At 39.5% G+C, this 15,350-nt stretch overlaps 1 protein-coding gene across 4 annotated transcripts in view; it reads right to left on the bottom strand.

Annotated features, from left to right (window-relative positions):
- The window catches only part of TNIK (TRAF2 and NCK interacting kinase), a 380,956-nt gene that overhangs the window by 31,633 nt on the left and 333,973 nt on the right, over positions 1 to 15,350 (bottom strand). For all 4 annotated transcript variants that reach the window (XM_012736386.3, XM_012736389.3, XM_012736387.3 and 1 more), the window contains 2 exons: positions 6,063 to 6,192; positions 398 to 562 (listed from right to left, as the gene is read on the bottom strand). In XM_012736386.3, coding sequence (XP_012591840.2) covers positions 398 to 562; positions 6,063 to 6,192 — 295 coding nt within the window. The remainder of the gene's footprint in view (positions 1 to 397; positions 563 to 6,062; positions 6,193 to 15,350) is intronic.

Below are 15,350 nucleotides of genomic sequence, written 5' to 3'. Positions count from 1 at the left end.
AGTCTGACTAAATTAATGTAAATATGAACTTTAACTGTTGGCCTTGAAATGTCTGTAGCCTGAAGTTTCCATCTCTGGCCTGGGAGATAGGAGGTCCCAGGTCTGGTCCTAGATCTGTTACAAACCAGCTGTGTGCCTTGGGTGAGTCAGTTAACCTCTCTGAAAGTCAGGACTCTCATCTGTAAAAACAGGTATGGGTCCAGACGATATCTGAGAACTTTCTACTACACTGTTTCTATGATTTTTCTATTTGAGTATCTGCATAAGTAACTCTACAGTAGAAACCAACCAAACATATTTCAGGGAGCTTGGCAAAGCCTCAAACTTGAAGAAAGCAGGATTTCAAATCCCCCGAAGGAGAACAGAATTGCCATGTCAGCTCTTGCCTGGCACCTACCTCAGTCCCAGAGTCCATCTCCTGGGAATGGGTAGAGACACGCCCCAGTCCCTCGGTCGGGGTCCCAGCCGGAGAATGGCTCTGCTGCACCAGGTCTGGGAGGTTGATGTGGCCGGCAAAGCCATTGCTGTCACTGTGGCCAGATCGCTTCTTGTCTCCAGATGTCTGAGGGGCACAACATATGGGGGGCATTAGAGAGGGAGAAGAAGGCTACAAAGCAACATCACCCCTCACACAGCATAGGTACGGGGGCTCCAAATCAACCCACAAGGTTATGGGAAAGTAACATTCAAATTTCTATTTTACCTAAGAAATACAAAAAAAATTAAGCTTTGTCATATGTAGTACAGGGATTGACCCGGAAGCATTATGCTTCTGCATGAGGGGCAGTCAGGGCCACACATGATGTGAGAGACTCCTGTGGGGAGGCAGGGACACCACAAAAGGTGGAAGGGCGGAGCAGGGCCCACACTTGCAAGCTCCTCTGCTGCAGTGTTTGTGCACACACGTGCACACCAGCTAACTGGATTAACAAATCATACCACAGGATAGGATACAATGACTCAAAATGTTGCTGAAAAGAAGCAGTGGGATAATCCACGCACAAGTGTACTCCAAGAAAGTGCAGAAACAATACTTACCCAACTCACAGGGCTCTTTGTCATTCATAAAGCCAAAACTATGATTAACTAGTCAGACCTGACGGGAGTTCCAAGAAATGCTGATGTGATGTAGAAGACTGCTTGAAAATATGGATTTACAACCATGATCATTAATGTTGAATCTATCAATAAGTAACTGTGGTGCTTTGTGATGTAGGCAGAAAATATAAAGTCATCACGAGCAGCAGAGCATTGGAAACTTCATTTATAGCACTCCTTTTTAATATCTTTAAAGATGCTTTATAATGTATACAGTATGTTAGTGCAGTGGGACAAATGTACGGTTTATGAATAAATACACTGGATTACATGGCATGATCCACAAATTTTACCAATAGGGTTTCATGACCTAATAAATCTGGAAACCACTGCTCTGGAGAGCAGTCTCTTCCCAAAAATCCCAGGGAAGAAAGACAAGATTAAAAGATAACTTTGGTCTCCAAAAGCCAGTGCCTACATTATAGGTCTAACTAGTCTTATAATTTTTTTTTCACATTTTTTACAATTCGCTCATTGAGGATTTTTAGAGCAGATATGATTACATCATGATTTTCCTTTCTGCCTTGTCTGTCTTTCATTCACTGGACCACATTTTTGAGTGCCTACTAAGCATAAACCATTCTGCTGAACGTGGAACAGCTGGGAACAAGGCAGGCACACTCCCTACCTCTCTGGGGCTGGTGTGTGCTAGGGTTCACGCTATTTCTTTGACCATCTCACTGGCCTGGCTTCTGCCTTCAGGAGCTTATCCTGGCTTTGCAATTATAGCTCTGCACCTGCCTCTGGCTGGAAGTGAAAGGAGGCGCTTTTTCTTGTGTATGTGTGAGATGAAACAGTCCTAAGATACAAAAGGGGTGCGTGTAATTGATGTAACCAGGAAGCTTGAGAAATAACTGGAAAGCCTAGTGTTCTCCATGCTTCTTGGTGATATGCTCCCGGACTACAAGCCATCCTGGAGAGGGGCATTTTCCGAGCCATTTTGTCACAGTGCTCATCTGCAGCTTGGACTAGTGCCTGTTGTCAGAGTTGAGCGTTTCATCTTCTAAATGACATTTAGGAAGTTCAGTTCTAATTTATCTTATTGTCTCCTATTTTATATGTACTGGGAAGTTTTCCCCTCTTTTCTAACTTCTTTACAAATACTGAAAAACATTTCAGTATTTTCCTCCAACTTCTCAGTAGCATAAATCACACATCACCTCTTTATAATTTTTCAGTCTCTCTTGAATCAACAGCATTCTGTTTCAAGCCAAAAAGTGATGCAGACACACTGGTTATCAAAAAAAGACCTAAAGAGGCTAACAAGGGGAAGTGGCCCAGACGGTGAGAAGCTGAAAGGAATCCAGCAATGACCCCTGAATCTGCCCACATGCAAGTCATAACCCTTTTGCTCATTCAGCCGGCACGTTCTTATTAAACACTTTCTGTGTGCCAGGCACGCTGCTGGAAACATAAAGATAAATGAACAAGCCCTTGCCCTCTGGGACATCATTAACAGAACTCCAACAATGTCTCTGACTTCTACGCCTTCACCATTCCCATGGGTTCGGGCACCAAGATGCTGTGTGCACCAGGACACACACCAAGCACCGTGCTAAACACTTTATGTATGACATTCCACTGAATCCTCACACTAGCATGAGGGGTTAGCTTCCATGATCCCCAATTTACAGATAGAAAAAACTGCAACACAAAAGTTCAATTAACTTGCCCTGAGTGACATGGGTTCTAAGTGGTGAAATCAGGGTTTGAACCCAGGCTGTCTGGCGACAGAGTCAGGTGTCCTGGGCTGCACTGCTGTACTAGGGCTTCTGATCCTGGCCACAGCTCATTGAGTTAAGAGTGGACGCCTGAGCCAGGTAGGAGTAGATTCCCACTGGAATTTAAAATTGGCCCAAGGGATACTGGTCAGTCTCTGCTGGCAGCTCAACTGGGATATAGTATATATCTTACAGTGAAGGAAGGGGCGGTAGGAGCATGAGCACGTGGAGGTCTGTGGAAGAGAAGAAGAGAGGAGGAATGCGGAAGCAAGCAGCGATGGGGGTAAGAAGAGACAGGCAGTGACAGAGCCAGACACTTGCACATGAGAAGCTGCCTGAGCCCCAGCACTCAGTTTCTGGTTCCAGCCCTGCACAGAGGCCCAGCTCACTTCCTACCTTTGCATTCCCTTTGAGACGTACCTCTGAATCTTTACTCCCCTGGTTCTGATACTTACCCTCTCCCCAGTTTTTTTTTCTTTAAATTAAGCTGTTTTAAGTGGGTTCTTTTACTTATTACTTGTAAGCAAGAGCCTTCATGAGACAAGCTAGTGTTCTGGTTCAGTGGGCTGGAAAGACACTGAAGAGATATCGGCTGATACCAGCAAGGTGCTATGGACAAAGGTCCGTGGAGTTCCAGTAGAGGCTTCGAGGAGAAAGGGAGAGTAAGCCAGACCCACAGGGGTCTGCTGGGTGAAGAAGGGGCAGCAGTGGGGAGAGGAGAATAGCTCTTCCAGAAGATGGGCTCCCATGAATGAGATGGCAGACCATAGCAGGCGTGGTGTGTTCTCAAACTAGAATGAAGAATGGTCCCGTAAGGCTATAGGGTAGGGAAAGGTAGAGCCACAGGAGCAGGGGTGTGCACTGCAAGGGGAAATTTGTGCATTTGACAAGATCACGGATAGTAGAGCTGGTATGTTCATATACCACTCACGTGAGAATGACAAGTTAACATTCATCATGGGGAACTGAACTAAAAGTACCCTATAAGTTAAATCTTATGAGATTTTATTTTATTTTATTTTCTTACTTTGTCAGGGATATACTTTAACTCACATTTTTCTTTTTAATATGTGTGCTTTTAATAAATATCAACTCAAGGTTTGATGATGGTTAATTTTATGTGTTAAATTGACTTGGCCTTGGGGTACCCAGATTAAACATTTTTTCCTGTGTTTCTGGATGAGATTAGCCTTTGAATTGGTGGATTCAGTAAAGCAGATGGGCCCTCCCAAGTTGTGTGGGCATGATCCAATCCACTGAGGGCCTGAACAGGACAAAAGGCAGAGGAAGAAGGAATTTACCACTGTTTCCTGCTTCACTGCTTGAGCTAGGACATTCCATCTCATCTTCCCCCACCCTCACACCGGGATTTACACAGCCAGCTCCCCTGGGTCTTCAGTGTGTATACGGAAGATCATGGGACTTCCCAGTCTCCATAATGACATGAGTCACTTCCTCACAATGAATCAATTCATCCCCCATCCCCTTTTTCTTTATATATATATATATATATATTCTGTTTCTCTAGAGAACTCTGACTAATACAGCTTGTTATTTTAAAAAACTCACATTTGAGAAAGGCAGAATTAGGAAATTGAGAGCACAAGAAGATTTTGGGGTCCTTAATAGGTCAAATTCCTATTAGACACTTGTAAATGCTATTTTCAAAGTGATTGGTTGTGGTTGTAGAATACTGCAGTGCTATAAATAGTATGGAGCCATTTGGATGTGGCTGGCAACAGAACTGAAAATGTGGCTCCACATTTCTGCTTGGAGGTATTGACTCTGTCATAAAGACTCAAGCAAATTTTAAACATTAGAAATTGGAGTCCTTATATTTGGGGTCAAAGAGTAACTCACTCCAGAACCTTCTCCCTCATGTTTTCCTAAGTGGCAAGCCATAGCAATAGAAACCTTCTACATTTCCATTGAAATTATCCATTCACCACATTGGGAAATTTATATACTAGCACTACACAATGTCAACTACAGCAGCCAAGTCCATTTTTCATTCCAGGTGTACGTGAAAGGACTCTTTAAAGCCTACTTGAAGGATTCAACGAGGCCATAAAATGAAATTCTAGTAAGTTGCTTTGTGAACTAGTCTTTCAGTTATAGCCCCTGTGTCAATCATTACTTCAAAGGCCTAATGCACCTCAAAAACACAGTTCCTTTCTTTCTCACAATAGTGAGATACCCTTTGCGTTTTTGGAGAGCAAAGACTGCTACTAGGGGTTCCCAACTCTGTCCTGGCTCAAGAAGGAGAATGACAGATAACATGTCTATTTTCAGAGGGAAGACCGGGTAGTGACAACAAGTAAAAGGAGAATTCAACTCTATGCAGAGAATGAAATAAAATAATTAACATTTATTGAATGCTTACATTTATTACTCATTTAATAATCGCAACTATCTTATAAGACATGTGCTATTATTATTTATGAAATTTTATAAATGATAAAATGGATGTAGGGAGGGGACAGGTAACATTTGCCCAACGTACCCCCAGCCATTACTTTCCTTCCAAGTAAAGACCTGCACTCAAACTTGCATGGTGATGATGAAGTAGGAAAAAAAAAGCAAAGACTGATTTGTCAGGGTCTTTCCAGTTAGTACACAGTGGTAAGTTACTGCATATTAGAGGGACAGATGAAAGGGAACATGTGCCTCCCACCAAATAAAATGATGTCCCTAGAGTTTAAAACAAAAAGCACTCAAAGTGCTAAGGTGCATTTGTAAGTAGATCTGTGTATTTTCGTTCTTTTAATAAAATAGCTTACTGGTCTTTTAAATGTTAATTTAACTGGATAAGATGATATCATTTCTTGGAAAGTCTGAGAATTTTCTACATGAAATCCACAAGGATAAAACCATGGGGAGAAGAGGCATAATAAGGCTGGTGATGCTATTCAGAGAGACTATTCATTTCTGTTTTCCTGTTGTAGAAAACATCTGGGTTTGCCAGTTTTATATCCTCAGGCTCAAATTCTATATTCCGATTTGCAATAGCTCCTACTGAAGCATTTGGACTAATGTAATTAAGTCACACTGCAAAAGCTTAGAAGGATACAGGAAAGGAGGTAGTAGCAGACAATTAAAATCACTCAACCATTTAGAAGCACAGGTCCCCCCACCCCTGATTCCCCATGCTTAAAATACATGCCGTAAGCACTCTCTGTGAAAGCGCTAATATAAAAACCACTTAAGAAATGCACGTCCTCTACGGTCTTTATACCAACTTACCTCCCTAATCATCAAGGTTCCTTCTCTTGAAATACTGCTGCTGAAAGTGTCCACGTGAGAGGTCTCCAGCCCATGCGTCCCGACCATTCCCACATTGTACTGCTCGTTGCTCCCCGGAGCTCCTGTTGGTCTGAGATGGGAAGGAACATCACTCATGGCAATACATATTTAGGGAATACCTGTTTCCTGCCCATCTTAATTATTTTCATTGTGGTAAAATATACATAACATAAAATTTATCACTGTAACCATTTTTATGTGCACATTTCAGTGGCCGTGAGTACATTTCATATTAATTTCAATGTGTGTTGATGCTTGGGCTGGTGTCCCACTTCTGCAGAATCCCCTCTTGACTTACTATTCTCCGCCCAGCAGCCAGAGTGAGAGAGCTGCTGGATCTCTGTGGAAAAAACACTTAAGTTGGCATCAAGGTCTGGAAGGTGCTGCGTGATCTCCTCCTACTGCCACCTCCTCCTTTGACCAGCAGACATCCTGACCTGCTTTTGCACATGCTGTTCCCTCTGCCACGAAAGCACTTCCCGCGCTGGCCCTTAGCTAGTTCTCATTCAATTACATGACACTTTTTGTCTGAGAGGCCTGCCCTCACCACCCTCTGTGTCTTATCCCTTTTTTCTCTTCTCCCTTTTTCTTTAATGGTTCTCATCACAATTTGCAATTCTTTCCATTTTAATTCTCTCTTAACTTTCTCCTTCTCTCTCACTAAGGCATAGGCTAATGCGGGCAGAGTCCCTGTCTCTTTGCTCATCATTATATACCCAGTACCCAGCACAGAACTTGGCCCACAAAAACAAAAAATCAGCTTTATACTATTTCTGAAGAAGAACTATCAATTTGAGAACATTCTGGCTTACAAGAAAATCATTAAAAGGTTAGTTAAATTTAAAGTTAACAAATAGTTTTCATTTTTTGAAAGTATTAAGCACATAGTAGTTAGATTTTTATAAAATAACATACATCTAATTAGAGTTTCTTGAATGAGGCCTTATTTGATACAGCTCATTTAATGTGGCCTTCCAACATGAAAAGTTTCCCCACCCCTGACATAGAACTTCTCTGATTTAGGACCTCAGGTAAACTAAGAAACAGGCAGATGATGTGGCCCAGCCACAGGCTGAGCTTGGGACAGTATGGCTTGTGGAAGAAAAATTTCAGTTTTCAATGTGATTCTTATTGTTCTCCTATTTTAGTATATGTCTCACTTTTAAAGTGATTTTTTTCTGAAATAGGAAAGTTATCAAGGCTTATTTCTCTCTCAGGTGTATTAATTACAACTTTTGCCATCTCATTCTTTTATTTTAATTGTTTCTTATACTTTTAAAAAATATCTCTGGCCTCTTGGATTGGATCTTAGCAAAGTCCAAGACCTTAATAAAACATGCTATTCAAGAAACAAGAAATATGACAAATTTATACCATCTCTGGAGCAAAGAAAGACATATTTCAAGGACTTTCATCCAAAACAGAAGCAAAAAAATAAGAGGGAGAGTCTAGACAAGAAAATTGCTTGTGCCGAAATTACTAAATTAAAGCAGTGGATTGAAATGAATCTAAATATGGGCTAAAACTGATATGCTTGGGAAGAAATTCCAAAGAAACATTTTTATTTTCAGTATTTCATTCTCAAAAAGAAGCTATTAATAGTGTTCCAGAGACAGGGAAAAAGAAATTGAATTCCTGGCATATTGATAGATTGGTAAATCCCAACAGTTCTCAGAGGTATATTTTTTTACTCTTTTATTTGGAATTTTATCTTATATGCACCTTTTCTTTATTTTCTTTCTAGCTGCCTTAGATTCTTGTCTGGAACAAGATGGTGTAAAGCCAATGAGTGAATTATTATTATTAATAATAATTATTAATGAAGTATTAATCAAGAGGCTCTATTGTAAGTAGGAGGGAATTGCTTTTCCTCTTTATCAATCAGGCATTCCTTGCCACTCTCAGGGGCTCCGCTGACCTGGTGGCGGCCACCAGGCTGGTGCTCTGTACAAACTCTCCTTAGCCACAGCCAGTCCTATGGGAGTTCAAAGGTTAAGGAGATTTCAGCTCCACTTAATTTTTTATCCTGATTATGTTCTGATTCTATCCAAACATTTTAATGAGAAATATGTGAATATGGATGAATTTTCATGAAAAAAGTACCAGCAAGATAATTTCCCAATTAATTTCCACATATCTCAGTTAAATTCTTTCCCAATTTTGGCATTTTCATTATTATTTTAGTAAAATTATGATCACTGGTTCCAACTCTTTTCCATGTAAATTTTGCAGCACAGATTTCATACATTTTGTTCTTTTCGTCCATATCATCTTTCAAAGGCTTCTGTGGTGACCAAGTATAATTTTTCTAAATCAGTTTTAAGGTTTAAATTTTATTAAGATTTGATTTGTGTGTCGATTTTTAGTCAAGTTCTAAGTATACAGCATTAGCCACTGTTTGTTCTACCATTTGATAAGTGTTTTTACTGAAACTTTTTTCCCTAGGTCAATTTTTATACTCTGAATTTTATGAGCTAGTACTGCTTCATCTATGATAAATTTTTATGGTGAGCAGTTTTGAATTTTATTTTACATTATTTCTACTAATACTATTCCTTATAGATTGAATAAAAGATAACAATCTGTATTTCTTCCTTAGTCAATTTGCTTTCAAAATGGTGAGCAATTCCTCTTAGACAGTTTAGGAATTGTTCTGTTGTACAGGATTGGTCTGTTATGAATCTTTGGTATACATTTGCTTATTCTATGTTCCTTGTGTTAACTGTTCACACCACACTTTTTCTGTTACAGTGTTATTTGATATAACATGACGGCTTTAAAAATTTATTTAATTAAAAAGTTTTAAATTTTCATTAATTATTATAGGTACGTAATACCATGTTTCCTTGAAAATAAGACCTACCCATAAAATAAGCCCCAGCAGGATTTCTAAGCATTTGTGGAATATAAGCCCTACCCCGAAAATAAGACCTAGTGACGGGCATGGCTACACATGTATCTGCACAACCCATGCATTTCGTGGTGGAGCAGTAAAGAAGATGAGCAGCCCTTCTCATCTGCCCCATGAGAGCTCTATTGCTCGACATGAGAGATTGGGCCAATGGTTCTAAAGGAAATAGAGTTGCAAGAAATTCAGGATGGAATTCGGGGTTTGGAGAGTTATGATGATGTTCCAGAAGAAGACGACTTAACTATATTTGAATAAATGTAGACTGTTGTACCGTACTTAAAAAAATAATAATAACACATCCCCTGAAAATAAGCCCTAGGGTGTCTTCTTGAGGAAAAATAAATATAAGACCCTGTTTTATTTTTGGGGAAACATGGTAGTTGGGTATCTTTATAAGGTACATGTGATGTTTTGATATAGGCATACAATGTGAATTAATCAAATCAGGGTAATTGGGGTATCCATCACTTTAGGCATTTAACATTTTTGTTAGGAACATTCCAATTCCACTCTTTTAGTTATTTGAAAGTATACCCTAACTTATTGTTGATTGTAGTCACTTTGCTGTGCTATCAAATATTGTTCATTCTAACTATTTATCTAACTATATTTTTGCACTTTATAAGCCTCAGTTAGTGGCATTACAAGCCATTTATTTATCCATGCTAGAAACTCCATGGTTATCCCAGACTACTTTCTCTCATCTACCCCACATAATTCAATCTAGATCTTGCCTGTTCTGTCTCCTAAACATGTCCTAAATATTTTTTGTCCTTTCTGTGACTGTCCCAGGTAGGTCTGCTTCCTCCATTACCTGACAAGAGTCTTCCTGCTGGTCACCATATCTCTAGTCCTGTCTTCATATCACTCCTCACAGCTGCAAAAGTGAGCGCTCTAAAACACAGACCTGACTGTGTCACTTTTCTGCTTCCAACCATCTGTAGCTCCCTATCAACCACAGGATAAACTTGAAGCTCCTTAACTGTGGCATACAGACCCTCCATTTCTCATTCTTGTCCATCTCTCTAGCCTAATTTTTTTAACCAAATCCTGCCCCCCACTTCTATATATACTATATATACTATATATATACTATATATACTTCTATATATACTATGCTATAAAATCCTTGGTAACTTTAATTTGCCCTCTCTCCCTGGAACATGCTTTTCCATTCTCTGCCTCCCTGCTGGCTAACTCATTCTTTAAGCTGCAGTTCAGGTACCCCTAAATCTGTCCCAGCCCCAGTGGGATAGTTTAGGTGGCTTTCCACTCTGCTTCCATATTGCCCTCTGTGCATTTCTACCACTGCATTCAATACACAGGCCTGCAATGATCAGATCTCATCAACATTGGTATGGTTAATGCCAAGCACTGTGCCTGGCATGCAGGTAGCACCTGGTAAATGTTCATTAAATCACTGAGGGTCTTGGGTCAAAGGCTTTGTTTAATGCCTCTAATAGAGATTTCATTCAGGCATATTGTCAAAACATAGCTTTTCTGTGAATTGATGAGTGATCAGCTATGAGGATAATTATTAGCATTTTTAAAATGCCCTAAATAAACTAAATGAAGTTTTGCCATTTTATAATTTAAAAGGTAACTTTGGCATTGGATTCGCTAGGATGTGCTAAAATAATTTTCTTATAATTAGGTGATTATTATAAGATAACAGAAAATCTGTTCAGATGTCATAGAACTTTATAGCACAAAAAGTAAACCTTAATGTATGCAAATTTTAAAAAAATTATTGGGGAGGTCAGAAGATCCTAGGAGAGAATATAAATTGTGATCAGAAAATCTAACTATATTACAACTGTCTGAACAACTTCAGTGAGGAGGGATGGCCAAAAAAGGCATTGACTTAAATAACCCTGGAAATGAGTGGAGTCTGTAAGACTAAAGGCAAAAGGGACTGCATGCACATAAGCATTGTACTTTAGTTGATAAAGTTGTTTCCCATGAGGGTAGGGTTCAATAATTCTGATATTTTTATATATGTATACTGGAAGTGAGCAACTAAGTAAATAGGTGGTGGATGGTAGGAGCCAGGTTTCTCACTGTCAGAGTGGGAATTTACAAATTAGCAAGGGGTGGGGGTTGGAATGATCCATATTTTTATTTCCTTGCTCCATCAGCTGAAAGGGCCTAAAGCAAGTGACACTCCTGTAGCAATGAGCACATCAAGTGCCCAGATATTGGTTTCTAATATCATCATCCAATACAAGGAATCAGGGGTCCTTTAAGAAGTGGCTGATTCCAGGATTGTTATAGGAAATATACAAAATGAGTCTGGTCTAGAGCATCTTGTATTGTCAGAAAGTAAGTATTCAAAATGCACATGTGAGTTCACACATATACGCACATAAATGGTAGTATGTCAGTCAAAGGGGCATAGGAGCTAACTGAAAGAGCTCCCAATGGTCAAAGCTGGAAAAATTTGAACAACAAAATAAAGAAATATTGGATTATAATCCAAGTAAAAAATAAATATCCATGAGTCTATATTGATATAAATGCATAATTGAATAAATTACTAGGTAGAAAAGAGACAAATCTCCTGTGTAGAATTCAGAATAAATTATGCAGATACTCCATCTTAAAGGAGGGAAGCATGAGTCCCCCTCCTTAAGTGTGGGCTGTGCCTAGTGTCTGCCCTCCACAGGGTACAGTATAGAAAGGAGGAGAGAAAACAATCACCACACAGTGCAGAACCTTGACAGGTGATCAAGGCGAACACTAACAGTCTAAATCATGTTGAAAGTATCTACCCTTGACATAATGTGATAAAAATGTCATGATACCTCTATGATCCTCTTCCAAAAACCCATAACCCTAGTCTTATCATGAGAACAACATCAGATAAATTCCAACGGTGTGGCATTTTACAATATACTTCATCAGTACTCCTCAAAACTGCCAAGTTCATCAAAAACAAAGAAAGTCTGAGAAAGTGTCACAGCCAAGAGGAGTCTAAGGAGACATGACAATGAGATGTAATGTTATATCCTAGATGAACCCTGGAGGAGCAAAAGGACATTAGGGTAACAACTAAGGAAATCTGAATAAACTATGGATTTTAGTTAACAATGATATATCAGTATTGCTTCATTACTTGTAACATACGCACTACACTATGCATGATGTGAGATGCCAGTGAAAGAGGAAACTGTGTGGGGGCAGAATGGTAGTGGTAATAACAGGGGAACTCTTGTTATTATCTGCTCAATTTTTCTGTAAATCTAAAATTACTCTAAAAAATAAAGTGTATTAATATTAAAAGAACAAGGGAAAAGGCAATCATTAAAAACTCACTAGGGCTAAAACAACAACATGTTATAGTTAAGGTAATCCTTTGTTCTAAAAATTATTTTTCCAATATAGAGAGTGGGCAGGAAAAATTAGTTGTCTAAAATCCTATAAAGACTGTAAAAAGCAAAACAAAGCAAAACAAAAACTCTCCACTGATTAGCAGGAAAACTATAAGAAATTTCCTGTAATTATGCTGCAGTTTTAGAATAATAATTTCTTCTAACTGGATTTGCCAAACTGTTCCTGGAATATTGATTTATTCAATTCAATATACGTTCACTGAGTACCTTCCGCTAGTTAAAAGGCCCTTGGCTTGGCACTGGGTATTGGATATAAAAGCTGAACAAGACATGTTTTTTTTTTTGAAACAAAGTCTCACGCTGTTGCCTGGGCTAGAGTGCTGTGGCATCAGCCTAGCTCACAGTGACCTCAAACTCCTGAGCTCAAGTGATCCTCCTGCCTCAGCCTTCCGAGTACCTGGGACTACAGGCATGTGCCACCACGCCCGGCTAATTTTTCTATATATTTTTAGTTGGCCATTTAATTTCTTTCTATTTTTAGTAGAGACAGGGTCTCGCTCTTGCTCAGGTTGGTTTTGAACTCCTGACCTTGAGTGATCCACCCGCCTCGGCCTCCCAGAGTGCTAAGATTACAGGCGTGAGCCACCGCGCCCGGCCAAAGACATGGTTTTTAGGACTAAAGAAAAATGTAACAAACACTCAAATACAAAGCAGGACATAAGTGAGAATGAAGGGCAGAGGGAGGGGTCATCCCAGGGAGGGTGCAATACTGGAAATGGACAAGGCCTTTGCAGAGTGGAGGAGAAGGTCAGCCTGGCTGGAGCATATATGCTAGCATCAGTCAGGGTCCTGAGGAATTCAAAGGGTTGTAGGAACTAGGGATGGAGCATGACCAGAGTCACCCTTCTGTGACATTATTTAGGCCAGAACCCAAACATTTTTTAAAGAAAATTTGGATTCAGTTAAAAGGCTGCACTTAAGGATCTGGAAGTCCACATGTGGCTTTACGGCTGCAGGTTCCCCACCCCTGGAAACAACTCTTCAAAGCCAGGACTTGCAATTTCAATTCAGTCCAGTTAAATGTAAATCAAAGTCACTGAAGACCCACTCTATTCCAAACACCATGCAACGTGTGAAGAGTAAGAGAGATGAGCAAGACAAAATCCTCACTCTCACAGCCCAGAGAGGGACACAAACACATAATAAATAATCCTGACTCAAGGCACTACACTAAAATGCAGAAACACACACAAGATACAGTGGCAGCAAAGAAGAGGGGACAGGCTCTATCTGAGTGGGCTGGGTTGTGAGTAGGTGATTTCTGAAGGAACAGGAGAATGTTAGCAGACAGAAGTGCAGCATAGTCTACTCAGGGAATTTTAGAAAGGCGGGTGTTTCTGCAGTGGGGGAGAAGTCCCAGATTTGCCTTCAGAGGTAGGTGGGTGACCACCATTTAATAGCCTTCCAAAATATGACAGGGGGGCTTAAAAACCAAATGCCAATTAACATTTTTTCCCAAACAGTCTTTAGTTGCTCCTCCAAATATTTGTATTAGCCTGCAGTTTGCCATGTGTGATTTTATCTCTTTCTAACTAGAACATAAACTTTTGGAAGGCAGAACCCAAGTATAAACGTCTCAAATCTCTCAAAACTCTCAGCATGGTGTCTAACACACAGTGGGAGTTTTAGCAATATTTTAAATTCATAATCTACTCTCACCCTGATAGCTGTATGCTCAGTGCTTAAAAGGAATTCAAAACATCTGTTATAAGAATTAAGCAATGCTGAGTCAAGACAAAAACTGAAATGGCCAGCATGTTTTGCAGAAAAGTTCCAAATTAGTGGTTTTGCCTCTAGAACAATTTTATTTGCTGTTAAAAAAGCAATGTAATGCAATTTGTTTCAAAATGTCATATTTTAGCATATTTACGGTTGTCAATAACGGGGTAATCAACAGCAAAATAACAAGTATGGATTTTCAGAGCTATGATAATTGGATTTGTCTCTCAGAATTGCTTGTATTTCATGGTGGTTAATCAATGAATGACATGCCCTGCAGACTGGCTAACCCTACTCTCCAATCCATGCTGAACAGAACAATAATTTATGGCTTTAAATGGCATCTTCTCTATATAGAGTGAGTGTGGTCTGATGGTCAATACTACTAGCTGAGTCACAGAAATGGAGGTGAATGAAGAGTAAAGTTGGAAAAGTTAGCATCACATTCTATTAAGGTTATAGCAAATCAGGGCAATGGCTTCTTGTGTTTATTTGGGAAAGGAATTGAGGAAGCAATATGGGATGGGAACAAGTTCTTTCATAAGATCCACTCCTACGAGGAAAAAAGAAGTAAAGGCTACAACTACTAAGGGAATATATAGGTAGGTATAAATACACATACAAATGTACAAAAAAGATTGCAAAGAGATTGACAGACAGTATGTGGCAAAGATGCAGACCACAGAAAAATGGATCAAGTAAAAGAGACAATGAAGGGGATGGAGTGGAAAATCATAATGGGGTGTATTTAAGTCAAACACCTGGATGTTTCTCTGCAAGATTATCTGACTCTTGATTCTTTTGTTGGGATGCTAATCCATGGTGCTATACGCATGTCCCCTTATTTATTGGTAGCAGTGGTGGTGATGCAATGTATGTCTCATGTTAATTTTAATTCCTAAATGTCATTGCCCATAATTTCTCTCTTTCAGTTCTATGGGGAAAGGCTGGTGCCAACGGTTTGGTTGTCAAAATTGTTTGTCCTGGAGATGAAAAGAACCAAGAAAGTCACCAAAAGGACAGTCAATTCTATGGCAATGGGTAGGTAAAGTGAATGCAGTCCTATTAGAAATGCTACATATTCTAAGTGATTGTGTCTATGGGAGGAGATAATTATAAAACTATGCTCTAATAAAAATTCAAATCCTTAAAGTCAATTTATCTTGCCAGAGATCCATATACAATCTTATACTTAATTCATATTTC

This window comes from Microcebus murinus, chromosome 1 (assembly GCF_040939455.1).
Source record: "Microcebus murinus isolate Inina chromosome 1, M.murinus_Inina_mat1.0, whole genome shotgun sequence".
NCBI classification, from domain to species: Eukaryota; Metazoa; Chordata; class Mammalia; order Primates; family Cheirogaleidae; genus Microcebus; species Microcebus murinus.
The sequence above is the reverse complement of the archived record's forward strand: the minus strand, read 5'-3'. Positions and strand labels throughout refer to the sequence as shown.